The sequence below is a fragment of the Perognathus longimembris genome, chromosome 2 (assembly GCF_023159225.1).
Source record: "Perognathus longimembris pacificus isolate PPM17 chromosome 2, ASM2315922v1, whole genome shotgun sequence".
Lineage (NCBI taxonomy): Eukaryota > Metazoa > Chordata > Mammalia > Rodentia > Heteromyidae > Perognathus > Perognathus longimembris.
Genome location: NC_063162.1, coordinates 46,866,905 through 46,893,743, shown reverse-complemented (window position 1 = coordinate 46,893,743; position 26,839 = coordinate 46,866,905). Strand labels below are relative to the sequence as shown.

The window sequence follows — 26,839 nt, the reverse complement described above, 5'->3', positions numbered from 1 at the left end:
AAGTCTACTTCCATGTGCCCTGAACCTCATTTGGCTAATGCTCCAGGGCTTCCATGTACCATGTAGAGGACAGAAGGGCTGAGATCAAGGAACTGGCAGGTGCCAGAGGGCACCTGCTCAGAGCGATGCCATTTATGGATGTCCTGGAGGAAACAAGGTGTGGGCAGGTGCCAGGCCTGTGGCTTCTCACCTCAATCTGGACTGAGTGCAATAAAGAGATTCCTGCTTGTGAAAACTATAGGACCTAACAAAGCTCTGTACCTACCTATTCTCTCCTTCACCACTACTCACAGCGGATGCACGGATCTGAGGAGCATGCCTTCAAGCCACACCCACCTAGCACTAGGCACATGCCAGGCTCTGAGCATCCCCAGTGACCACACCTGGTCTCTACTTGGCTGCTAGAGGCAGATGTGCAGGCAGCAATTATAAATAGCCACAGCTGAGTGCTTACTGGTCCTGTCTCTCACCCCTCACCTGTAGCATTGGGTGGGTCACACGCATGCTCTTGCATATATGGGTCCCCTCGGCAATGACTGTGGGGTACAGCTATGTATGTAGACTGTCCAGTCATGGCATGGTCCAGCCTGTTGCCAGGCCTTGACTGGTGGCAGACAAGCTGTTTACTTCTCTACCTCCTGTCCTGTCCACTTCTATAGAATGGACATGTGACCCCAAGGTGTGGTGAGGGCTGTGGTGAGATCTCCATGTGGACAGCACAGTCTGGGCTTGTAGGAAACACTAATAATAATAATAACACCAATTCAGTATTGTTACTGCCACAGAAATAAGTGACTTTATTTCATTGACAAGTGATCTTCAAGGACATGTCTCCTCCCACCATCCTGTCTCCGGCAGGAGGTCTAGAGGACAAATGACCTCCACGTGTCTTCATTAAGTGCCAGAGAGACCTAGGTCCAGCTGGCTTTGGTGCTGGCTCTGTCCCTGTCCCCAGCTTCATGTGAGGCTCAAGCCAGTGCCCTCAGACTCCTGTGGTCTCCTTCCAACTCAAGCCCATCCCTTTAAGCAGCCTTGTCTCCACCTCACAATTGATCATCAGAAGCCACAGATGATAAGGATCTATGGCAGACCTGGGCAGAGACCTAGCTTGTCTGCTTCCATGAAGTAGCAGTGGGACGTGCAAGGGACACACAGACACACAGCCGTGGTCCCTCAATGTGGTCTCTGATCAGGCTTAGAATTTACCTCCCTCCTTGGGAAACCTCAACATCAGAAAAGAGATCATGGAATCTTGAAAGTAGGTGATATTCAGAGATATCATGATCGCCTTCTCTAACAAACTTCTACTCATCCTATGAAGGCCGAAACACATAATCCTCATGTACAAAGCCTGGTGCTTCCATTCTGTAGACTGCACAAAGCTACCATGACATTTAATACATTGAGATGTAATTACACACACAGTCACTTCCTCCTCTCTTTGTAAAATTACCTTCCCTGAGAGTGAAGACCTGGGTTTGTTTGTTTATTTCTTTCAAAACTTACATGCTTTATTTATTTATTTTTATTGTCAAAGTGAAGTACCAAGGGGTTACAGTTTCATATGTAAGGCAAGTACATTACTTATCCAACTTGTTACTTCCTCCCTCATTTTCCCCCATTTCCCCCCTCCCCAGACCCCTCCCCTCAAGAAGTTGTATGGTTAGTTAACACCAATTGGTTTTGTAAGTAACACTTTTTCAGTGGTTTGTCTTTTTATCCTTTGTCTCTCATTTTTGGAGACCTGGGTTTTAAATACCAGCATTTTACTGAATATATACTCTGAGCTGCAACCGGACTCTACAGTATAAAGACTTTTCCTATCTACACTATTGTAGCTCTTCCAACAATCCTGAAAGACAGAAATTGTTGCTTATCTTCTAGATTAAAAAAAAATGAGGTCCAGAGAGATTAAGACATCTGTTTAAAGCCAGAAAGTGGTTATTATTATCATTATTATTATTTTGCATATCAAGTCAATTTAGAGCTTTGTTCTGGGTCTGTTTCTTGTGTTCTTATTTATTTATTTGTTTATTTATTTATTTATTTATTTATTTATGGTCAGTCATGGGGCTTGAACTCAGGGCCTGGGCACTGTCCAAACTCTTTTGTTCAAGGCTAGCACTCTACCACTTTGAGCCACAGCTCCACTTCCAGTTTTCTGGAGGGTAATTGGAAATAAAAGTCTCACAGACTTTCCTGTCAGGGCTGGCTTTGAACTGCTATCTTCTGATCTCAGCCTCCTAAGTAGTTAGGTTTACAGGTGTAAGCCACCAGTGCCTGGAGATTTATTTATTTATTTATTTTTTGGCCAGTCCTGGGCCTTGAACTCAGGGCCTGAGCACTGTCCCTGGCTTCCTTTTGCTCAAGGCTAGCACTCTGCCACTTGAGCCACAGCACCACTTCTGGCCGTTTTCTGTATATGTGGTGCTGGGGAATTGAACCCAGGGCCTCATGTATACGAGGCAAGCTCTCTTGCCACTAGGCCATATCCCCAGCCCTGGAGATTTATTTTTTAATGTGCATCAGAGCACGGTAGATCAGATCTGGGCCTTGAAGAATGAGCAGAGTTGAGTTAAACTTTAGAACTAGATAGAAAAAAAATACCAGTTTTTCTGTAACTAGATAGAAATGCAGACTGATAGGCACTATTGGGCAGATTCACAGGCCTAGAATGGGTCCTCTAGCCCACTAGAGAGTTCAGGCAGAAGAAAACTTAGAAGGTATCATCATCATAAGACGTGCTGGGACGGGCAAGATAATGCCAGATGGGTACAAGTGGCGACTGCCCAGGGTAGGAAGCTACACTTGTCACAATGTCAAGGGCATGGTGTCCCCAAACCCCCGGAGCCCCTTGATTCCTGGACCATGCACTGCCTAACCTCTCACCTCATAATCTCCCTCTTGCCCTAACACCTCAGCACCAGGGTCACCTCCCCAGGGGCCTGAGGGGTGGCCCCAAGAGGGGCAGGGAGGGGTGAGCTAGGGCCAGCTCTGAAGGTCAGCGAGGCTGGCACACACCCCTAACAGAGGTAGTGGAGCAGCACCGCTGGGCACAGACACAGGCAAACACGTTTGAGCAAATTGGCACACCATAAAAGTCTATTACAGCAAATCAAACAGCAGTCAGCATGACAGCCATTAGCCTGAAATGAATACACGGGCACTTAATGAGGTCTGTGGGGCTGGCTCAGTGAATTAAGTTGCCAATTCTAGCAGGATTTCCCTTTTCTTTACAGACTTGAAAGCATCCACACTGCCTCGTTAGGGCTTCGACAAGTGAATTGCAGGGCCTTTCACCCTGATAAAATGGATAATTACATGGAGAACCGCTTTAGTGAGTGGGAGAAGGGTGGGCAGGAAGGGGGCCAGAACAAACAAACCCAAACACACACCTGCTGGGGTGGCTTCTCCCAAAGCCAGAGCTAACTGAGTCGTGGGAGTGGAGCTGGGCCTGGGAGGCAGGAGGTGGGACTTGGCCATGAAGCCCCACCCACCCTTGTTATTTCTGGCTTCAGGACCTGAGGGAGACAGCTGTGAATGGTTGGAAGTCCTCAACCAAGACAACTGCCTTCAGCACTTCTGGAAACTCTGGGCGGTCACCTTGCTGTGCTCCTCCATCTTGGCTGGTGTCAGTGTCTCCAAAGGAGTTCATTTCAAAGGCAGATTCTAGGGGCCAGCCCTCCCTAGTCTATAGAGGAAGAAATGTAGCAGCCAGGAGTGGGTCTGGGACATTCTACCAGTGCCTCTATGAGACGCTCTGGTCCATTATGTCCTCTACATGCAGTGCGGGTAGCCCTCCTGCTTCTGCTTGCATGACTCCATGCATGGAGCGCTCAGCACAACCTCTGCAAGGCAGCAGGGGAGGGGTGGGTGACTATGTGCCCCTGTATGTGTGTGCATATGTGTCTGTCTCCTTGTTGTAAAGTTCTTCCCATTATACACCTGTATTACAGCCTGCTCCCTGTGCCTGTTTCCAGTTCTGGGCATACAGACAGATCCACGTATTATCAGGGTCCAGGCTGGGCTTATGGAGGTTAGGAAGGCGAGGAGGAGGAGGAGGTGATAGTGAGAGGTCCACGGGGAAGCCAATGGACAGATGCAAGGTGGCCCTAAGCCTCTCTGCCACACTTAGAGGATAATTTAGTCCTGACAGATAAGAAGGTGCCTTGCTGGGCTTTATCCTCAGATCCTGAATGCTGGCTTGTGGACAGCTACAGGGACCGAAGCCAGCAGAGGGACAGGGACAAACCTAAAGTTTTCCCCAGGCAGTCAGCTCTGGCAGGACTAGAACCCAGGTCTCTTGCTTCCATCACTCTTCCCACTCCTACCTCTTCCAGGTCTGCTAATAACCCCACCTCCTCCAGGAAGCCATTGGGATTTCTCTGGTCACTCGGGTCAAACAAGGTCATCAGTACCCTTCTCTATCCTGTTCTTTGGTCTACATGCTCATGTGGGTCACATTCAAAGGCCTTGTTCACTGAGTTTGCTTCTCCAGAGCAAGGGCTCGGAGTGCTCAGGAGGCCCTGGGCTCCATTCTCCAGCCAGGAGCCAGCAGGCCCTGTGCTGGTCCCCAACTGGGGCCTGACTCAGGTGACTACACCAGGCCAGAGCTGGGTCCTGCCAAGCCACCTCCAGTCATGAGTGGCCAGGCTGCCGTCCAGCTGACACCACATCCTGACTGGCCACACTGAACAGTTCTGAACCAGGCATCGAGTGTCAGGCCACTGAAGGGTGCAGGGAGTTTTCACACAAACAAGTAAACTGCAGGAGCCTTCCTCTAGAGATGGTGCGTCCTCTCCGCCTTTCCACTCCTCAGCATGGGGGCAGGCAGGGTACCTTATCCCATCTGCCCCATCTGCCCTTCCTGCTTTATAAGACAAGGAGGTCGATGGTGCAGAGAGGTAGAGCAACATCCCCTGCCAGATCCAGCAATCTGGGAGCCCAGCAACGGTTAGCCCTAGGATCCTTGAGTTGTGACCCTGTCACACCATACTCCTGAGGCATCCCAAATCTCGGTGGACTGTCTAGCCCACAGAAAACATTGAACAAGGGCTCTGTCCTTGGAGGCATTAAGAGAACCCCAGGGATTCCAACAGGGCTGGGTGCCGCCAGTCCCATCTCTGGAGGAGAGCGGGAAGCTGGCCCTGTGCCAGCAAGGCTGGGGAGGAGGGACATGACCCTGTGTCCTCTTACTGCCGGCACTGCCTGCTGCGCGCCGCCCCCCCCCTGCCTTGAGGGGAGACAGAGGGCAGCCATGCCTGCCAGGATGGCAGCTGAGCAATGGGCACAAGGCTCATTAACTCCCAGCCATGCCCTTGGTTTCTGAGCCCAGGCCTGAAATGCAGGCTGGCACATAGAGCCCCTTAATTAAATTAGGGAGACTTCCAAATGATCAAGAATGTGGAGTCAAGCTGCAGTCCTGGGGCATGGCCACCAGAGTACAGGGCACTAGGCTGCCATGTTTAGGACTGTAGATGACTCCTCTTAATGGCTGATGATAAGCAGGGAAGAGCCCTTGGTGCCTCAGGTATTGGTGCAGCCACATGTGTCCTCTGGCCTTCCACCTGGGAGGAGCACAGAACCTTTGAGGAATGAGGGCTACAAGATTGCTCCACTTTGGAGAAATGTCTGACATTTCCTGGGAATCAGGAGGCTCAAGGTCACAGCTGTGTGGTGCCTGTGGGATATTTTCTTAAAATTCTTTTGTGCCAGTGGCTTTTTGTATCACTAGCTACAGCCATCAGCTGCTGTGGTGAGGGACAGCAAGTAGCAGGAACCCTGGTGCCAACAGGAGTCGGGAGCCAGCTTATTAATGAACCGTTTGTAATGCAATAATTTGTACTTCTCAATTACCAGCAATGGCTTGATTTTACATGCATGCAAACATGCCCAGACCAGAAGCCAAGGGGATGTGGGCCCAAGCACAGGGGGGCACAGGACTGGTGAAAGTGTCTTCACAGAGCTATACTCTCCCCAAATTCTGCAGTCCTTCACTCTGGCCAGGAAGCCAGGGGCAAGGCCTGGGCACTCACCTGCCCCCCCCCAACCCCCGAGCCATGAACGGGATGAAAGGTCCACCAGCAGCCTCTCCTACCTTCTGTTCTGCTGTGGACTCCAGATGGAGGTGGGGTCTCTACAGAGCAAGCATTCCCTCATGGCTTCTGCTGTCCACTGACCCAACAACTATCCCCAGTCTCCATGCTGACCCCTATCCTCAGAGGCGCCAGTGTGACTACTGACTGTCCCAGAGTGAACATTGGGGAGGGGCAGCCTGCTCCCTGGCTGATCTCCAGATACCCTACTTTGTAGGTCTGGGGAGCAGCAGACCCCAGGACTCCCCCCAAGATGACACCCTGGGGGTTCCTACCTCAGGGATGCGCACGCTGTAGGGCTGGTTGTGAAATGTGGGCGCATTGTCATTCACATCTCCCACCTGGATGTTCACCTTCCGCGTGATCACCTATAAGAGAAGGGTGAGGACTTAGCTGCCACCTGCCTCTGTCTGGCCTCTTTCCACCCAAAGGGTCCTCTGGAAACACTCACCCCCTGGTGGTCACTGACAGAGAACTCCACTGTGAACTCTGATTTGGTCTGAAAGAAAAAATAAAATAAAATAAAATAAGAGAGGGAGAGAGGGCAGAGTTAGTGAGGAGTCTGAGGAGCTGCAGGCTGGATCTAGCCCTGGGGCACTGCCCTTTGCTTGGGGAAGGCATGCAGGATGTGGATTCTTCCTTAAAAGACAAGCAGGCTGCGTGCTAGTCTTGACTCTGCCTCTAAATGACTATGTGTTATTGAGCAAGTCACTAGACACTTCTGGTAGCCACTCTGGAAATGCAAGAGACAGCAAGGCATGGGGCCCTGTGCAAATCTTTCCTTAATTTGCTTAGAATCACTGTACCAGAAACTCCTGCCTCTCTAGAAATTTCCTTTTGCAGGACTGTTTGCTGGGGTATAGGTTGACTGCTGTCCTCCACAGAGCTCCATTCTACGTGGGATGACCCCCATGATCACGGTGGCTCTTGCCTATCCAGTGGTGCCCCTTTGCTTAGAGATCCCCAATCACCTCATCCCAACCCGAAGTGCAACCATCAGCATGCGTCCTCAAAGAAGGGCTACCACTCAGTCAGAAAGGTGCATCTGCAGAGTCAGAATGGGGTCTTAGAGAAAGCACTCCAAAAGATGATAAGCCCCACCCATGTCAGTATCTGTTCCACCTCCCCCAGGAAAGGGCTGGGGAAGGGTACAGGCAAGTCCTACCTCTCTGTCCAATGGCTGCCGGAGCCATACCACACCAGTGTCAGGCTCCACGGCAAAGAAGCGGGAAGCCTCCTCTCCAGACACGCCAAACACCAAGGGATCATTGTCCATATCTCGGGCCAGCAACTGGGTCACCGATGAACCTGGAATGGCCAGGCAAGAGAGCAGAGGATGAAGGGAGGTCAGGTCCACTCCTTACCATAGTGTTCAAGTGGCTGGACTCCCAGGACCAAGCACTCACTAACAGATCTCAGCAGGCTATGGATCATCTCAAGACCCTGTGCAGTTCAGGACTCTGTCCAAGGCTCTACTCTTCTATCCTGGCCCCCATGAAATCACCATTCACAATGTTTTGGGCATGTAAAGGAACGATGTAACTTCTATCTGTCCTCCTTTTTCTGAGTTTAATTTGGGAGATCTTCTCCAAGTATCTTCTCTTGCTCCTCACTTGGTCCCAAAATTGGGCAGGTAACTCAGACATAGCCAATCAGAGCATTCCCATCTCTCTGGATACAATGATTGGTCCAAGAATGAGCATGTAATCAAAACTAGCCAATCAAAGGCAATCCTGGAACTTTTGGAATTCCTGAACCAGCACTGTTAGCAGCCATCTTTGGTACCACAGAAGAGGACCCTATCTGAGAATGAGGATGAGGATGAAAACAGAGGCAACTAGTACCTTGGATAGGCTGATTCCTGACTGGTTGAGGCTATTTAGTGTGACTGATACTGGCTCCACCATCTGGACTCTGCGTTGTAGGAGTTAGCAAACACATCCTCTCCACTGTGTGTGTGTGTGTGTGTGTGTGTGTGTGTGTGTGTGTGTCCTACAGCTGTTGAGTTGAATTTCTCTTTTGCAAATAGAAGAACCCTTTCTAATTCAGAATATTTTGCAAAGCCTTCAGGCCCTCTATCAAGAATATCTATGTATTCTCTTGGGATAAGTACTAGAGTAGACAGAGATTAAGAACATGTGGCTTGGCCTTAAGACAGTCACTCCAGTCCTGTCCTCAGGAAGGGGATTGAAAGATTGGTGTCACCCCTTATTAAGACACAAAGCCCTGGTCCCCCTGGGCATCTGGATGCCTGGCCTGCAGCCTACCTCAGAGGCCCCTAACACTGCACATCTTTTCCTGAGACTCACAGGTTTCTCAGTGGCTTTCACACAGGGTGGTCAGGACTGAGGTGTTTCCTAGCACATATGACAAAGCCAGAAAGTTCCAGGGAGATGGTCACCTTAGCATCAGGGTCTCTAAATCCTCAGGACTGTTGCCAAAATGTCAGGAGTGTTCGGTGTGTGACATTCTAAAGGAAGGCCTATTGTTCCCATCTGGTTCTGAAATTGAGAGAGCAGTGCCATGACTGAGACAAAGCCCTTCTCTAAGGGTTCCGTTTACCCCTAGAAAATAGTACTGTCTCCTCCCCAAATACCAAGTATGCTATTTACCAGGGAAGATCAAGCCAGGGATGGAGAGGAGAATGTGAAGCACGGGGAATTTTCTCCAGGCTCATGAGCTTTGGCAATTGAACTTTCACACAGGACAGTTCTAACCTGACTGTGACAGCTAATGCATTTGAGCCCCGATAATAGGCAGTCGCTGAGCTAAGCACTGTCTGATGTTGTCCTTACCAGTATTGTCCCTGCTTCACAGATAAGGCAACCAAGAGTGATTATGTAATTTCCCACAACGTCACAGTTAGTGAAGGGCAAAGCTGGGATCTACAGTCCAGGCATCCAGGGCCTGCTGTCCACCTCTGTCTCTACACCTTGAACATTTCACATGTGAACTTATGCCCCCATTAGGACCTAACTAGATGCCCAGATCTCGAGAGTGGAAAATCCTGAGTATTCACCCAGCACTTCCAACACACCAGATACCCGATCCATTCACTTGTTCCATCCTCCCAGCAGCTCTACCTGGAAGCCATCATTGCCCCTGTCATACAGGTAGAGGGTTGAGGCTCAGGAAGGGAAAGGAGCCTTCCCAAGGTACAGCTCAGAACAGCAGCAGCAAGGTGATGGAAGGTAAGCAGAGAGAGGAGTTGTGAAACCATGAAACAGCTCAGAGCCCAACCTTCCAGAAGGAGAAGCCAAAGGCACTGAGCAAGCTGCTCATATAGAATGGTGAATGTCAAGTGGTACTCAAATCCAGGTCTTCAACACCCAGGCTCCTAGAATAAGGATTTTTTTCCTTTGTTGAGGGTGAAGGGAAGGAGTATGTGAAAGTCCCAGAGAAATTAAACACATCTAGATCTGCATTCCTAATGCCAAGGAATATAATGGGAGCAGGACATAGCATTTATTTTTGAGATATAAGGTAAAGCTGTCAGAGACTTTCCAGCCTCTCCATCATCAAGTTCAGGAAACACTGAGCTAATTCTCAGGCTATGGGCAGGAACCCCACAGTAAACTGAGGCCAATATGCACCCCACTCTTCTGCATTACAGGGATCCATGCCAATCTGTAACCCCTCAACCTCCCCCCCCCCCCCACCACAGACCTCACTTGCCAGCTTCCTTCCAGGTGGAGGGTATGAAGCCAAGCTGTGACTGGCCGAGGAGGATTCTGGGAAGGCCACATTGGCTCTCCAGCCAAGGTCCCGTGACTTGGCCCGATAATCCCAAATGGCTCTCTCAGGCCTGACACTTGGGTCCTCCCAAGAAGGGGGGCTTAGAACAGGATAGGGATGGGGCCATCAGCTGCTGTCACCCACCCTGTAATTTCCTGGACTTTTATCCATTTTCCCCTCAATTATGTGCTACTCAAAATGGTCCTTTTCGGCTTCCTCACAGGCTCTCGCCTGCTCATGCCTTCTTTGTGTCCTAGGTAATTGCTAGTGACCTTTTCTAAGTGTACTAATTAAAGGTGCCGATTTAATATTATATTTAAGACAAGATGCCCTGCAATTTTCCAGTTGGACACATACTCCCCCGCCCGGCATTGCTCGGCTGTTCAATCCCTCTGTAGAGGCTGGGCTGAGAAGCCAGGCTCACTTCCCCACTAGGAGAGGTGCCCGGATAGAGACCAACCCCACCTTTAGTTCTGGAATTGTAACCATTTTGTACAACTACTTAAAAATAAAACTTAAAAAATTTAAAACAAGCAACTCACCACAATTCACTCTGATGTTCCTATCAGGGACCTTTCATAGAAATATAATTGTATAATATGTGGCCTTTTGTGTCTGGTTTCTTTCATTTAGTATCATATCATGTTGTGGTGTGTATTACAACCTCTTTCCTTTACTGGCTGAATTGTATTCTACTGTGTGAATAAAACATAGCTTCTTTACCCAATCTTCAATAGGAGGACTTCTGAGTTGTCCTCACCTTTTGGCTATTGAGAACAATGCCTCTGTGAACATTTGTGTGCCCATTTCTGTTTGAATAATTATTTTTAATTTTCTGTTTATATACTTACAAGTACAATCGGGGCTGGGAATGTGGCTTCATGGTAGAATGCTTGCCTAGCATGCATTAAGCCCTGGGTTTGATTCCTCAGTACCACATAAACAGAAAAGGCTGGAAGTGGCGCTGTGGCTCAAAAGGTACAGTGCTAGTTTTGAGCAAAAGGAGTTCAGGGACAGTGGCCAGGCCCTGAGTTCAAGCCCCAGAACTGGCAAAAAAAAAAAAAAAAAGAAAAAATAAAAAAGAAAAAAAAGAGTAGACCAGCTGGGTCATCTGGTAGTTCTACGCTTAACTTATTGGGGGGGGGGGGGGTTGCCTCATGGTTTTCCACAGTGGTTGTACCAGTCCATGTTCCCACCAGCAACGGACAAGGACTGGAGATCTTTGCCATGGTAAAGAGGACCCCACCCCCAAAGATTCACAAGTGCCAGGGCCCCTAATGATGGCACAGAGGAGGCTGGGAAGGCATCCAGAGTGGATGCTGTAGTACCTTGTTCACTTCTTCCTCCCTTTCACTGCCAGCCCCCAGGGCCTTTGTCTGAAAGGCTCCGGCCATCACAGATAGCCCTGCCCCACACAGGCCAGAGCAGAGGGTCCAGGGAACAAATGCTCTCATTCAGTCAGTGAATGGCTGTTAGAAGTCTGGGGTTGGGGGGTGGGGTGGGGAGAGGCAGATAAAAAATCCAGCTTCCTTGTCTCTCAGGAGGTATTGCAGAAGCAAGTGCTCTACAATGGCTTGGGGAGCTCCCTAAGGATTAGTCTCCAGCTGCTACAGTGGTTGAGAGCTCAGTCTATGGTTTATATTCACCCTCCTCTACCCACCCTACCCAAAGTTCATATGGTGGAAACTTGATTTCCAGATTCATGCCTTATTGGCATTCTTGAGGTGAGACTTTGAGAGAAATTAGGATAAAATAAGACCATGAAGATGGAGCCCCATGATGGCATTCATGGCTCTATCAGAAGAGGAAGAGAGACCCAAGCTAGCAAGTTTACCCTGTCTTGTAATATGATAGCTTCCTCCATGTTCTGTTGCAGGGTGAAGGCCCTCCACAGATGCTGGAGCCACTTCCAGTGTCCAGAACCACATGCTCACTAAACTTCAGTTCTTTACAAATTACTCAGACCTGGGTATTCTGTCATAGCACAGAAAGCAAAGACAATTGTCAGTACATCTTCTTGGCCTTGCCTCTCTTGGTCTCCCTGTGCCCCTCCCCCCGCTTACTCCCTAGCAGTCACTTCTCTCCAGTAAAACTTCCTGCCCTTAGGTCCTCTTCACAATGTCTGCTTTTCTCCAGAACTCTAACAAGACACCATGAACACTGTGCCTTGGAACCACTGACAATGCTGATGGCTGAGCTAGCTACAGGGAGCCGAGAACTTTTTAGACAAGAGCAGCACTCTCTCTGCATGAACAAAAAGGTACAGTCCTAGTGCTGTTTATGACTGGGTGATATTCAAATATTTAACAATGGGAACCCACCAATGGGAAAGTCTGCAAGCCATAAACAACGGGCCGCAAGTACTGCCTGTAAGTCAGCATGCTTTATGGCTCTCCTTTAGATGCAGAGGCGAGCTCCTCCAGCCCCAGGATGATTTGAGGGCTCAGTCTTTGGGCTCTCAGCTCAATCAGTGTAGCCAGAGGAATCTTTACACTTGGTGTCCCCACCCTCATGGAGATGGGACACTTGCTGAGCCAATAAAGGCTGGCAGCTGGCCAAACCTCATGGGTGGTTAAATAATTTTTTTATTTCTTTTATTTTTTTTAATGTGCTGTACTGAAGCTTGAACTGAGTGAGGGCCTTGGTCCTGTCCTTGCGCTTTTTTTTTTTTTTCTCTCAAGGCTGATACTTTACTACTTGAGCCACAGCTCCACTTCTGGCTTTTCTACTGCCTAATTGGAGATAAAAGTGTCATGAACTTTTCTGCCGGGGCTGGCTTTGAACTGTGATCCTCAGATCTCAGCCTCCTGAGTAGCTAGAACTATAGGTATGAGCCACCATCCCCTGGCTGTTAAAAAACAAAACAAAACTTCTGAAAGAATTCAGATCTCTGCACAGCCACATTCACAATAGCCAATAGACAGAAACAGCCCAAGTGCACGGATAGATAGATGGATGGAGCACAGTCTGTATCCGATGGATTATTTAGTTCTAAAAAAGGAAGAAAATTCTAACATATGCCACTGTACAGATGAACCTTGAGACATAATGCTAAATGAAATAAGCCTATCACAAATAAAGACAAGTGCTGTGTGACATTCCTCTTACCAGGTACCTGGAAGAGTCATGCTCATAGTCTCAGGACACACAATGTTAGTTGCCAGGGCCTGGGGAGGGGGGTGGAGACTTATTGTGTAGTGGGTACAGAGTTTCAGTTTTCAAGATAAAGTCCCAGAGATACATTACACCACAGTGGGAATGTACTCGATGCTCCGCAACGGCAAACTGAAAGCTGGTTAAGAGGATAGATTTTGTCGTGCCTATTTAAACAAATAAAGCTTAAAAAAATAAAACAAAACATGCTACTCCAGGCCCTAGTGACCACATCCAAGATGACCCTTCCCGTACACACACCTCCCGCTGTATCACCTGGGCCCCTGGAGCTCAGCTCCTTAGGCACGTGATTCCCTGCTGCTCTGGAACAGACCCAGTTCACAGCTGGCTCAGAGCCTGGCCTTGCTTGTGGTTCTGCTGGGGATAGTTCTGCCCTGGTCACTACAAGCCAGTGCTCTCAGTGGTCACCCCTCAGGTATCGATCACCACCTTGGGGAGGCCCTCCTTACATACTTGAAGCATACAGCCTTTCCAAGGAGACACCTGTCTGCCCCCAACTGACTGTCCTCGCAGTCCTTCTCTGACCTGGGGTAGTTATTCCCATAGTTTGGGGCCACCTACCTCAACCCTCCAGCAGCCCCACAAGCACATTGGTGTCAGCCCCTTGGGAGCAGCTGCCTGGCTGCCACATTTCCTGTTGTGTCCCTGGGCCTGACACAGTGGCAGCAGCGGCAGCTTTGGAGTCACTCAATGAACAAAAGAGTGAGTCGTGCCAACTGCCAGAGGTGTTAGGGAAGGATGCCCCCCCCCCTGCCGCAAGCCATGTGGATCTCTGAGCCATGGCAAGAGAGAACAGAGTGAGTTAATTAATTATGTTCACTAACGGACAGGAGAAAGCAGGCTAATCAAACCTAATAAAGCCCAGACTAACAGCGCTTGGCTTTTGACACAGGTGAATCAGTGTTGGGTACTGCTGGGAATTTAAGTCTTCTGTTCTCTCCTGGGGGGCAGGGCTGTGTGATTTTTCCTGATAGCCAAGTACCTCCCATCCCAGGACAACGTACCTCATCCTGGAGGTAGGGGCCTTGGTAGACTGAGAATCTATTCAGCCATCCACTAAGATCCCTGAAAAATTTGGGGCTGGGTACACATGCTACACTGTAGCCTCAGCTGCCAGCAGCCAGCCACATCTGTCTTCTAGGTAAGGGCTAGACAATCACAGCTTCCCCAGTGGTCCTGCTGGGCCCATGCTGATGCTGAGATGACTGTTATTATTATTGTTGTTGCTATTTGCACGAGGGGTGAAGGCTGGGACTGGTATGTTCTGCCGTTGGCTTGTGCAGAACTTGTATTCTCTATTCTCTGGATGCTTGATGAGGGGAGGGCCAGAAACTGACAGGACAGAAGGAGGCTGTGCAAGGCTTAATATTTTACTTTTTTTCTGAACTGAAGAAGGCTAGTATCTATGTGTACTTTAAACCGTGAGGAGGGGGCTGTGAAATGAATGAGGGTGGAGGGAGGGCTCACTCAGCCTCGATACAGCAGCTTCATGGAGCATGCCTTTGATTTGCCATGCCCCCACGGACCCCAGCATCCCTCCCCCATCAAGCAAACCAAGTTCCTTCCTGCCCTGTCCAATGCCCTTCTCAGTACGGAGACAACCCCACCAATCACACTCCCATTGTATCAGGCCATGCTGCCAGTCTGCTGCCAGGCTTCAAGTACACCTGGGGTCTGGGGTACACCTATGCCTGTGCAGTTCCTTCTTTCATTCCCACTCAGATCCAGGCTAGCCTCCACACATGCTACACACACACACACACACACACACACACACACACACCCTCTGCTGTGAGGTTCTCTCTGTACACACACACACACACACACACACACACACACACACACACAGACCCTCTGCTGTGAGGTTCTCTCTGTGCTCCCAGATCTATCATTTGACCTCTGCACAACAGGCAGGAGGCCATCACCCCTTGAAGGTGGAGGCTGGGGTTCTGGGACCCACTTGGCAACCTCCCTTCTCTTCCTCACCCCTCTTCCTCTAACTACAGCTTTTCTAGGGGCCAAGGAGCTAGCCTCTCCCCACCTCTGCTCATACAGATATCCCAGACCCTATCTGCGGAGACTATAGTCCACTCCAGAATCCTTTACTACATTGGGTTCCATGCGGCTACTTTAGTTGATCCTAAAAAGGCACCTAAAAGCAGACCTCTTACACTCTGAGACTTGAAAGGACTTTATGCCTGCTGTGGTCTACTGTCTCTCCCCATCCAGGGGCTGAGGATCCAGTGCTCTGCCCCTCCCTGGCTCAAGGTATCCAGAAGAGACAGAATCAAGCACCAGGTCTATGGGCTGGTCCAGAATAGGCACTAGTTGTAGCCAACAGAGCAAAACAGGCAGGGGCCTCTCTCACCTTGCAGAGGGAGGGGTGAGGCTGGGAGAAGCTGGGCCAGAGAGACAGAGATGCAGCCCCAATTGCAAGGGCTCTCCTCTCCTGCAGCCCCTCACCTCACCATGGCCACCGGCCTACTACATCTCGGGGAAAGAACCCTGCCCACCTAGTCTGGACTGGGTCTCTGCCAGAGCCAGGGCTTCTGCCCCTCCTGTCCTAAGATGGCCCCCACCTCCCAAAGCTGGAGCTTCATTTTCCCTCCCAGGATGGTCCCCAGCACTGGCCTGGGCTCAGCCTGCAGTCTCATGGTCTTGCCTCTGGGATCCCACAGCCCCTTAAGAGTCTCGATTCCCAGGATAATCTCATTTGTCTCTGGTGTTCCTCCCTCCCTCTCGCCTTGTTCAGGTTCCTTCTCACTAATGCCCCAGATCCTGAACTTGGCATGACCCAAGTGGGGACTGACAATGGCTCCCCTCTCCTTCTAGGCAAGTGGCCTCCTACAGGCCAGGCAGAAACCCTTGCCCAGGTAAAGGGACAGGTCTCTGTCTGCAGACCCACACACAACCCTCCTGCAGCTCTGCTTGCTCAGAGCAGCCCACATGTCCCATCTTTACTCACAGGAGCCCTCCACAGAGGGGTCAGCATGCCTGTCTGAGAAAACTGAGACTTGGAGAAGTAAAGTGACCTACCCAAGGTCATATAGCCACAGATAGCAGAGCCAGGATTCAAACTCAAGTCTACTTAAATTAGATTCCATCAGTCCACCATATTTCCCACAGAATGTTTCCCTCCCTTCCTCCCTTCCTCTCTCCCTTCTTTCCTTCCTTCCTTCCTTCCTTCCTTCCTTCCTTCCTTCCTTCCTTCCTTCCTTCCTTCCTTCCTCCCTCCCTCCCTCCCTCTCTCCCTCCTTTCCTCTCTTCCTTCCTTTCTTTTTTTTTTTTTTGGCTTGATCTCAGAGTTTGGGTACTGTCCTGGAGCCTTTTTTACTCAAGGCTAGCACTCGACTACTTAACCCATAGCTCCACTTCTGGGTTTGTTTGGTTTTTTGTTGGGGTTCTTTTGGTGATTAATTGGAGACAAGACTCTCATGGACTTTCCTGCCTGGGCTGGCTTCAAACAATGATCTTTAGATCTCAACCTCCAGAGTACCTAGGATTACAGGTGTCAGCCACCAGTGCCCGTTTATACATTCAAATTCTTGATGGGACAGAGTCCTTTCTACAAAGGAGGAAGCAGGGCTGGGTGGCTCAGGATCAAGTCTACCATCCCCAGCTACACAGGTGGCTGGGCTGACACTTGATACCCAGTCTCCACCCTCTGGCCCTCCCTCCACACTTTGCAGTCACATCAGTTGGCATATCTATAATAATTACAGATCTGTTGGCTGTCCCTTACCGTGTGCAAGGCAGGCAGGTGCTGGACACTAGAGACTAGAAGGCTGTAGAGACTGGAGATTGGGCCCCATTTTACAGCTTGGTTGCCAAACTTGGGGAACAGCTGCCATAGAACTAGCATCCCAAGTCCAAGGAAGACTGTTTTGGTTTTTTTTTTTGTTTTTTGTTTTTTCCTGCATAGAAATAGGAGCCTGGACATGAAATGGCCATGAATAAGCAATGTTCTGTCTGACCTTCCTGAGTCCTTGCTGCAGCTCCCAGGCGTGTGTGTGTGTGTGTGTGTGTGTGTGTGTGTGTGTGTGTGTGTGTGTGTGTAGCTGAAGTCCTTTCTCAGGGCCTAGAGAGCCAAGCAGTAGTCACCAGATTTAATAACAGTGGTAATAGTGGGGTGGGTAGTTTTTCCCCTTTTCTGAAACTTTTCAATTCATTGAACTGTTCAATTAACTTTACAAAAGGAAATGTGGAAAAATGAAGGCAAATTGAACTTGACATTATCATTAAAATAAACAGAGCACTGCGGGTCGTTAGAAGCTGCCAAAGAGATAATCCAAACACTGACAGACCCAAGTGGGCGGCTTCCTGCTCAGAGGTGACCCTGCTGCTGCTGCTGCTGCTGCTGCTGCTGCTGCTGCTGCTGCTGCTGCCGCCGCCGCCCAGAGCTGCGGACCCAGCCTCCAGCCACACTGTGCATGCACCACCCACATACATAGCTCATCACCAAAGACCCCTGTGACAGGGTGTGTGTGGTGGGGGTGGGCATTCATCGGGGAAGGCATTGCAGGGCTAGAGGAGAGGCACTGAAGGCATTCTCATTACTGTCAAGGTGGCCCGTAGGTCTGGCTGCTTTCTGGGGTCCCTCAAGCTTCTGCTGGTATCTGAGAAACCGCCATGCAGGACAGTCTACCTGTCAGTGATCCTCATCCTCTCTGGCACCTTGGAATCACCTGAGTGTGTAAGCAGTGCCTGTGCCAGTGCCTCACACCTGATGTGTGTGGCTCACTGGTCTGGAGTCCAGTCTGGACCCTGGAGACATTTTCAAATCCCCCGGTATGTCTTCTACTTGAACACCAGTTTAGATGCCAATAGGGAAACTGGATTCTCAGGAGCCCCCACACCCTCAATCGTGGGGCTCAAGCTTCTGTAGGTGTCCCCAGGCACATTCAGCTTAGGCCAATCCCCGGGCAAGGCAATTTACATATGTTCATATTTCACGAATCATTAATTCCCTGGGAGGCTAACTGGCACTCCACGAGAAAGCGGTCCGTGGTCACATAGATGCAGACACATTACATTCAGAAGAACCAGACTTCCTCCCTGCAGGCTCCCTCAGAGCCTTAATGGTACTAATGGGCACTGCAAGGCCCCAGATGCCTCAGGGGCTGAGGAAAAGTCAGCTTTCCCCACACCGATTTATATACACTTGGTGTTCAAAACCGTCCAAATTCTTTTTGTGAACGTGTGTATATGCTGATTTGGGGCCTTGAACTTGGAGCTTTATGCTCAAGGCTGGCATTCTACCACTTGAGCCACAGCTCTACTTCTAGCTTCTTGGTGTTTAATAGGAGATAAGAGTCTCACAGCCGGGTGTTGGTGGCTCACGCCTGTAATCTTAGCTACTCAGGAGGCTGAGATCTAAGGATCGTGGTTCAAAGCCAGCCTGGGTAATAAAGACCATGAGACTCTTATCTCCAATAAACCACCAGAAAACTAGAAGTGGCTCAAAGTGGTAGAGCGCTAGCCTTGAGCTGAAGAGCTCAGGGACAGTGCCCAGGCCCAGAGTTCAAGCCCCATGACCGACAAAAAAAGAAAAAGAAAAAAGAAAAAGAAAGTCAGACTTTCCTGCCTGGGCTGACTTCAAAATTGTGATCCTCAGATCTCAACCTCCTGAGTAGCTAGGATTACAGGTGTGAGCCATTGATGCTGGGCTCCAAATTCATGTCTGTCTGTCTATGTATCCACCCATCAATCTATAGGAAGTTGACCTGATTTCTTGTTTAGTATGACCTGTGGAGTTTCTAAAAATTAGGGCTCTCAGGCCTCATGCATAAGGATCCTTATGAATTAACTAGTCCAGTGCAGGGTCTGGATGCCAGAATTGCATTAAATGCATCATTTGTTCTGATACACAGTAAAATTACAAACCCAGGGTTTGAGCAGCGATTCTCAAATTCCACTGCCTGTCTGGCAGAAGGAAGGGGTGTTCACAGTGAAGTATGGGGACCTCTCGGAGTTTCTAGCTGCATCTCTAACAAGCTCTCAACACATGCACATTTGCAAGCCACTGCCCTCATTGCATCCATTTAAAATTCTTCTTGAAGGTAATCTGGTTCTATGGAATTGGGGCCTTCATGTGTCACTTCAGAATCTCCTGGTCTCTGTACCTCCACTGTCTAGCTCTCAAGCAGAGACCCAGCTTGAATTCCTGTCACCTTTCCTCAGCAGGAGGAGAAAGGTGCAACCAAAGACAGGTGAGAAAGACACCTTCCCTAGTGTACCCTCCCTGCTCCCCCTGTGAAGGAGCCAGGAAAGGGCCTCCAGGGCCCACCTCCTCCCCAAGGAGGCTCATAATTACGCACAATGATCATCACACCATTCATTTTGCCCTAAAATTAATATATCATGTTGTGAATGATCTTGAACTAATTTATCACAAGATTTATGAAACTTGCACTTTTTCTAATGAGATTTATGCAAATGCCATTCTTGCTGCTGTTTGTGTGTATGTGTGTGTGTTTAAGTTTTGACAGGGAAGTGAGGGTCCAGCACAGCTGCCACCCAAATTCAGGGCCCTAAAGGACAGTGGTTCTGGCCAGTGGAAGACACTGGTAAGCAGGCAGCTTCAGCCTTCCCACACACTGGCTCCTATCATATTTCTCCTCAGTCACACCCTGTATTCAGCGATGCCAGGGTCTCTCATTGGGACCTATCTGCTGCTCAGGTAGGAGATGGTACAGGAGGGAGACTAGATGGTTCACCTAATCAGAGGCCTTCCTGGTGCTCAGTCTGTGTGCAACTACAGGATGACTCATCTTCCTAGGAGGTGAACAGGAGAAGTGCTCAGGCTGCAAGATGGAAGGCAGCATGCCTCTTAGCTGCTTCCCATATCTGCCCAAGCCTGGGAGCATCTCCTGAGCCTCTGGGCCTCGGTTCCTGCTTGCCTCATCATAATTGCATGCACAACTCATTTAGTATTTACCTCCAACATGTGAGGAAAGTATTTCCACACTCACTGAGGAGAGAGGGTCAGACAGGCTGATAAACTTCTCCAATGTCCCACAGGGGGCTGGGAATGTGGCTTAGTGGTAGAGTGCTTACCTTGCATGCACAAAGCCCTGGGTTTGATTCCTCAGCACCATATAAACAGAAGTGGTACAATGGCTCAAGTGGTAGAGTGCTAGCCTTGACTAAAAACAAAGAAGCTCAGGGACAGTGCCCAGCCCCGAGTTAAAGCCCTAAAACTGGCAAAAAAAATTTACAATGTCCCACAAGTAGAGTCAGAATTAGAATCCAGGACCGATGCCCTGAAACTATGTTCTTACCACTACAGGCAACAATGATTGACAGGTGCTGGGGCGTTGGTACATTCCATTCCTTATTCATACACATTTCTTATCCAAGAACACAGATGAAAAGCAGGCAATCAGTCCCAACAGCCTTTGAGTAGCCCAGTATACTGGCACAGAATACGTGTGCTAATACTCAAGTCCATGAGGAAAACAAGAAAGGTGCCAGGTCCTGCCTCTGCCTGTTTACTTTGACTCTGTAAACAATTATAGCGACTTTGCTTCTTTATCATTTTTAATCCCTAATAATTCTAAGATGGTACATGGACCACACTAGGAAATAAACCAACAACAGCATCTGCTGCCCACAAAAGGAAAAGCCCCCAAATCTGTAAAATGTAAGGACTTAAAATAATCTTAGTCCCTTCCTAGCTCCTGTCAGTGGCAATGCCTCATCACAGAATGCAGCTCAGGGTGATGTGTTCAGCCATGTGCCAAGAAAGGGCTGAATAATGAGTCACCCCTACGGAAGAAGGCAGGTACATAGATAATAGATCTTATGAATATTCCATACAAGTCATTATAATTAAAAAAAGGTTTCCTGCTTAAAGGAATGCTTCCCAAAGTGTATTTCACGAATCATTAATTCCCTGGGAGACTAACGGGCACTTCATGAAAAAGCAGTCCTTGGCCACAAATATACAGAGCTATTACATTAAGAAAAGAGTCTGGATAGACTTCTCACCTACAGGACCTCTCAGAGCCTTGATGACAGACACTAACGAACATAGTTAATGTTGGTCACTAACTGGGTTGGAAAAGATCAGCTTTCCCCAGAATGATTTGGTCAAAAAGCCCTTTCTTCCCACATCATATCAAAGGGCACCAATGGTTTAAGAAAGGAGAAGCAAGTAAGGAAGCACCGAGCCAGAAGCTTTTCTGCCTATTCTGATGTGAAGCACATCTTTTCTTGGGGTAGATGGATGGACAAGTGAATGGTGGGTGGGTGGGTACATGGATATATGGATGGGTGGATGGATGGATGGATGGGTGGATGGATGGATGGATGCGTGGATGGATGGATGGATGGATGGATGGATGGCTGAATGAGTGGATAGCTGGGTGGGCGAATGGGTAGATGAGTAAATGAGTGGATGGGTGAGTGGGTGGGTGGATGGGTGAGTGGGTGGGTAGATGTGTGGGTAAGTGGGTAGATGAGTAAATGAGTGGATGGGTGAGTGGGTGGGTAGATGAGTGGATGAGAGGATAGGTAGGTTAATGGGTGAACAAGTAGATAAGTAGTGGATGGTTGAATGGGTAAATAGGTAGCGGGATGAGTGAATGGTGAGTAGATGGATAGATGGGTGAATAGACAGGTGGATAGGTGGACCAGTGGACAGATAGGTTGACAGGTAGATGGGTGAATGATGGACCAGTGGATAGGCAAAGAGGAGATTTAAGGCAGCTTTTCCAGACAGTCCAAGCTGTCCAGATTGAATGAGGCCTGCTTTTACTTTTAATTAGGCAGAGGGCTGCCATCTGAAGTCCTTGTACATTGGACCATCTCTACCCTTCAAAGGAGCTGGAAGCACTCAGGCCTTACATCATAGAAATGGTGGTCATGATGGATGGAAGGCAGGATCAGGTAAGTGAAGGCCTGAAGGTGGGCTGCAGGGAAGGCTCTTTGCCACAGAGCCAAAGGACTGACAGCCCAGAGGTGGCCTGTCAACCTGTGTACCTGTGTGCGCCTTCCATGGAGCTCCATGCCCGTGCTCTCTGACCACGGGTCCTAGCTGCCAGGATGCTGGGCTTGTTCTACAACCCACAAAGTCCTCTAGATGTGGAGAAAGAAGTATAGAAGATGCATGCTTCACCCTCTCATCAGTCCTCTGTGGGTGGGGGTGGGATGGTGGTGTGGGGGGGGAGGGGGCTGGCCAGCCAGTACCCACAGTAACATTTCCCACCAAAAGCAGGCCCAGGCACATGGCAGGACAATCCTCTTTCCAGCTAGGCACAAGCTGGAAACACTGATGTATGCATTCCCTCTCCCCACGTGAGACACCAAGCCTGCCCCACCAGCTAGCTGTAAGCTCCTGGACTCCTGATCCTTTGGAACTGCGAGATATCAACTTCTTTGCTTTGTAAATTACCCAGTGTCAAGGAAAGCACTGTAACAACACAAAACAGATGGAGGCCAGTGAAGAAGTCTCAAGCCTGTAATTCTAGTTACTCAGGAGACTGAGATCCGAGGATCACTAGATGAAGCTAGCCAGGGCAGAAACTCTTATTTCCAGGTCAGAAACTCTCATCTCTAATTAACAGCTGAAAAAGCTGGAAGTGGGGTTGTGAGGCTCAAGGTAGAGTGCTATCCTGGAGCAAAACAGCTCAGAGACAGTGCCCAAGCCCAAACTTCTAGCCCTTGTTGAAACAAAAACTAAACAAAAGCAGTCTGAGTTAGTGAGTGACCTTAGACAAGTTACTGTACTACTCAGAGCCTTCATTTCCTCATCTGGAAAATGAGAATGAGTTTATCTCACAGGGAAGTTGTGGGATAGTTGGATGTTCTTAAAGCATTTAAAGTGTATGTCAACTGGGAGCAAGAGCTCACATCTATAATCATAGCTTTATAATCATAGCTACTTAGGAGGTTGATATTAGGAGGATTGCAGTTGGAGGCCCACCTGGACAATATATTCACAAGGCACCCATCTCAACCAGTGCTGGGTATGGTGGCACATAACTGTCACCCTCGATATGAAGTAAGCATAAACAGGAGGCTCGAGATTCAGGCAGGCCTAGGCAAAAAGACTATCTAAACAACAACAAAAAAATACTGACCAAAATGGGCAGGAGGCATGGATCAAGCAAACACAAATCTCCAAGTTAGAACCCCAGATCATAAAAAAAACCCAACACCACACTTTCCACATATTCCATGTTTGATAGATACCAGTTATTAATATCATTTCCCAAGTAATTCATAAAGATTTTTGGCTGCTAGCCCTGCCAGGGCCTGGCTTCCCTTAATGAGTCTCATTCACGGAGTCTTGGCACCACAATCAAGTTCTGGAGAGGGGTGGAAGTCACTTGGCTTCTTTGGGCCTTTGCGATATGACCGTCTTCTATTTTCTCAGCTAATCCTCTCATTATTCACTCCCTAAGTCACTCCTTTCTCAATTAACGTTTATGGGCCTGTCATGTGGCCTCGAGTGCATGTACCAGACACAAAGCCAAGATGGGAAGAACTGTAACATAAATAGCAAAAAATCTCTGCTCTCAGATAAGCTGCCGCTGAAATGGCAGTGATTTCTGATCCTGACAATATGATGTAGATACCTGGGTCCAGCCAACAGTGAAAGTAAACAACAATACCACAAAAGTATATAGAGACTTATTAAGCAGAGAAATAGGTTGATAAGAAAAACAAGGAACATTTAGGCCAAATATGAAGGGAAGGAAAAAACCTAAAGAGGATGGGCTGTTCACTGAACTCCATGAGCCTAAGTTTTCATTATTGCTGCCCTCAGGGCTCAGAAAAGAGGAGGAAAAGACCAGGGCCTGCTCCTGCACCAGCAGGGAAGGGGGCCCAGCAGAAAACACCATCACTTGAGTAGAGATTTCAAGGAATTATGCCCTTATTATAAGGGGGAAACTACAAACACATCCACATCCCTTTAGAAACTAGGAGGAGAGGGGAGAGAGAAGGAAGGGAAATGAGGGAAGGGGAGAGGAGGGGAGGAGAAGATGGGAAGGGAAGGGGAGGGGAGGGGAGATGAGGGGAGGGAAGAGAAGGGAAGGGAAGGGAAGGGAAGGGAAGGGAAGGGAAGGGAAGGGAAGGGAAGGGAAGGGAAGGGAAGGGAAGGGAAGGGAAGGGAAGGGAAGGGAAGGGAAAGGAAAGATTCCATCCAGAATTGTGGTGCTGAGTAGAGGAGAATAATGCTCTAAAGGATTCAGAAACCAAAGTGAAGTAGAATGGGGGTTCGCTACAATGAAATGGGGTTCCCCCCCACAAGGGAGGGGATTCCTGGTTCCCCCAAGAGTCCACCACACAGTCTCCAGCTACAAGATGACAAAAGGACAAATTTATTGGGGAAGTAAAAAGTGAACAACAAGTGAACCAACCAGCCTTGGTCCGAGCCCAGACTAGGGAGCCGAAACTGCCGACCACGTGTGCAGGATCAGGGCCCAGACTCGGGAGCTGGAACAGCCTGCACGTGAGCAGCGGGAGCTGGAACTGCGCGACCATGTGGCCTTCCAGCCTGGTTATAAGGCAAACATCACAGCCAAACTTACCATATGCAGGCAGCCAATGAGGATACAACACTTACAGAGCATGCAAGGCCGCACACAGGTGGCCAATAAAGTTACAGTCTGTCTCATAGTATCTATTTGAACCAACCTATCATTCTAATTAGAATTGCTACATGGATTTGGCGGGGCTCACATGATGCAGGTGAATACGCCTACTCATAGGAGGGCACGGGTTTAACCTTGAACGTTCCTTGAACTTTCCATGCTTCAGGTGGTCAAGCAGTTTACACAATCTTATCACAGCGAAGGGGAACTTCCCTGGATAGGGTGGGGGAGATCTTAGTGAAGATGGAGTTGGCTTCTGCTCTAATCTGACCTGGAGTCCATCTGATGCCCCTCCACAGTTAATGATGGCACTGGCCAGATCTGACCTCCCTATTACACAAAGATGGTCCATGTTTGCATTTGCAGCCCAAATTCACATTGTTGGAGTGAATGTGAAGAATTTAACTTAGAGTGGTTACAGACATAAACACAAATCTTCTCTAGAAGGATTCACCTTTACCTTAGGACACAACAACTTTCTCCATGCCCACCAGATGAGTAATTCAAAGCAAAGTTTACACACACACACACACACACACACACACACACACACACACACACAGAGAGAGAGAGAGAGAGAAAGAGAGAGAGAGGGGCAGAAAGAGAGGGAGCACATTAAAGAAAAAAGCAGAATCAGACCTTTTTAAATACAATTAAATAGTGGAAAGAATTTTTTATTTTATTTATTTATTGACAATTCTGGGGCTTGAACTCAGGGCATGAGCACTATCCCTGGCTTCTTTTTGCTCAAGGCTAGCACTCTACCTCTTGAGTCACAGTGCCGCTTCCGGCTTTTTCTGTTTATGTGGTGCTAAGGAATCGAACCCAGGACTTCGTGCATGCTAGGCAAGCATTGTACCACTAAGCCACATTCCCAGCCCCTGAAGAGATTTTTTAAAGGTACCAAATGGAGCTCCTAGAAATTAGAAACATGAGAATGAGAATTTCACATACATTGGTTTTTAGAAAAGAGTAGACATGGCTAAAAAGAGAACTGGGGGACTGAAAGACAAAACTAAAGAAACTATCCAGAATGCAACACAGATGAGTTGGAGACAGAAAGTATAACAGATTCTAAGAAGCAGAGGGCAAAATTATGAGGTTTAATTCACATTCTAGAAGCAAATATTGAGGTAGAAGCCATATTTGATGTTCCCATTCCGATCAAAACTCTACAGAGGGGCTGGGAATATGGCCTAGTGGGAAGAGTGCTTGCCTCCTACACATGAAGCTCTCGGTTCAATTCCCCAACACCACATATATGGAAAACGGCCAGAAGGGGCGCTGTGGCTCAGGTGGCAGAGTGCTAGCCTTGAGCGGGAAGAAGCCAGGGACGGTGCTCAGGCTCTGAGTCCAAGGCCCAGGACTGGCCAAGAAAAAAACAAAAACCTCTACAGATTCAGAGGCTCAACAAAACCCAAGCAGAAGAAATTTTTACCTACAACAGGTCATGGGGCAAATGCAGAAGACTAAAAAGGGGAAGAATGCAGCTGCTCACCTGCATAAGGTGGGGGGAGGAGATCAGCAGCCAGGCTGCCCATAGCAACACCAGCTCTTGTCCATCAGCATGTAGGCGCAGGTATCCACGGGGCCCCGCCTCTCTTCAGCAAGCATGCTTACCACAGGGCCACATGGGAAAAGGTGAGCTTAAGGCCCCACTAAAGACCATGCCATCCCTTTCCAATTTCTTTGTGTCTCTAACAATGATTTGATTCATCGAAATTTCATTACATTTCAGTTTACATCATTGGAAATTCAAATACAAAAGTCCTCCCTCCTTACTTTGTAAGAACTGCTGTTGGCAGATTTTTTTAAATACATCTTTCCAGAGATACATTTATGTCATGCATATACAAGCAAATATGTATACATATACACATATATACATATTTATATACGTGTTATCTCTTCTTTTGAAAAAAAAGCGGGGGGGGGGGGGGGGGCGGGGGCTGGCGGTTTCTCCTGTCTTGCCCTTAGCTATATCTCTGACAGCGGATTTCAGAGGTACAGGAATGACATGGGAACTTGGAAGATGAGCCTGCGTGTGGTGGGTAGGAGGGGAGAGAGGGCCATTCCAGCCCTTTGGGGTCCACCCCGGGGAGCTGATTGGGGCTGCATCTACCCACAGGGAAGGGCACAGAGCACATGTGCACCGAAGATCATGTCCTCAGAGGCAGCGTGAGCTCAATAAGTGGTTGGAAGGGTTTGTGACCTGGCCCCTGGCCTCAAGTGGGA

General features: G+C 48.8%; 1 protein-coding gene across 4 annotated transcripts in view; it reads right to left on the bottom strand.

The window, feature by feature from the left end:
• Cdh23 (cadherin related 23) overlaps window positions 1-26,839 on the bottom strand; it is a 360,605-nt gene that overhangs the window by 267,323 nt on the left and 66,443 nt on the right. For all 4 annotated transcript variants that reach the window (XM_048338969.1, XM_048338966.1, XM_048338967.1 and 1 more), the window contains exons 4-6: window positions 7,261-7,403; window positions 6,547-6,594; window positions 6,371-6,463 (exon numbers count right to left, since the gene is read on the bottom strand). In XM_048338969.1, coding sequence (XP_048194926.1) covers window positions 6,371-6,463; window positions 6,547-6,594; window positions 7,261-7,403 — 284 coding nt within the window. The remainder of the gene's footprint in view (window positions 1-6,370; window positions 6,464-6,546; window positions 6,595-7,260; window positions 7,404-26,839) is intronic.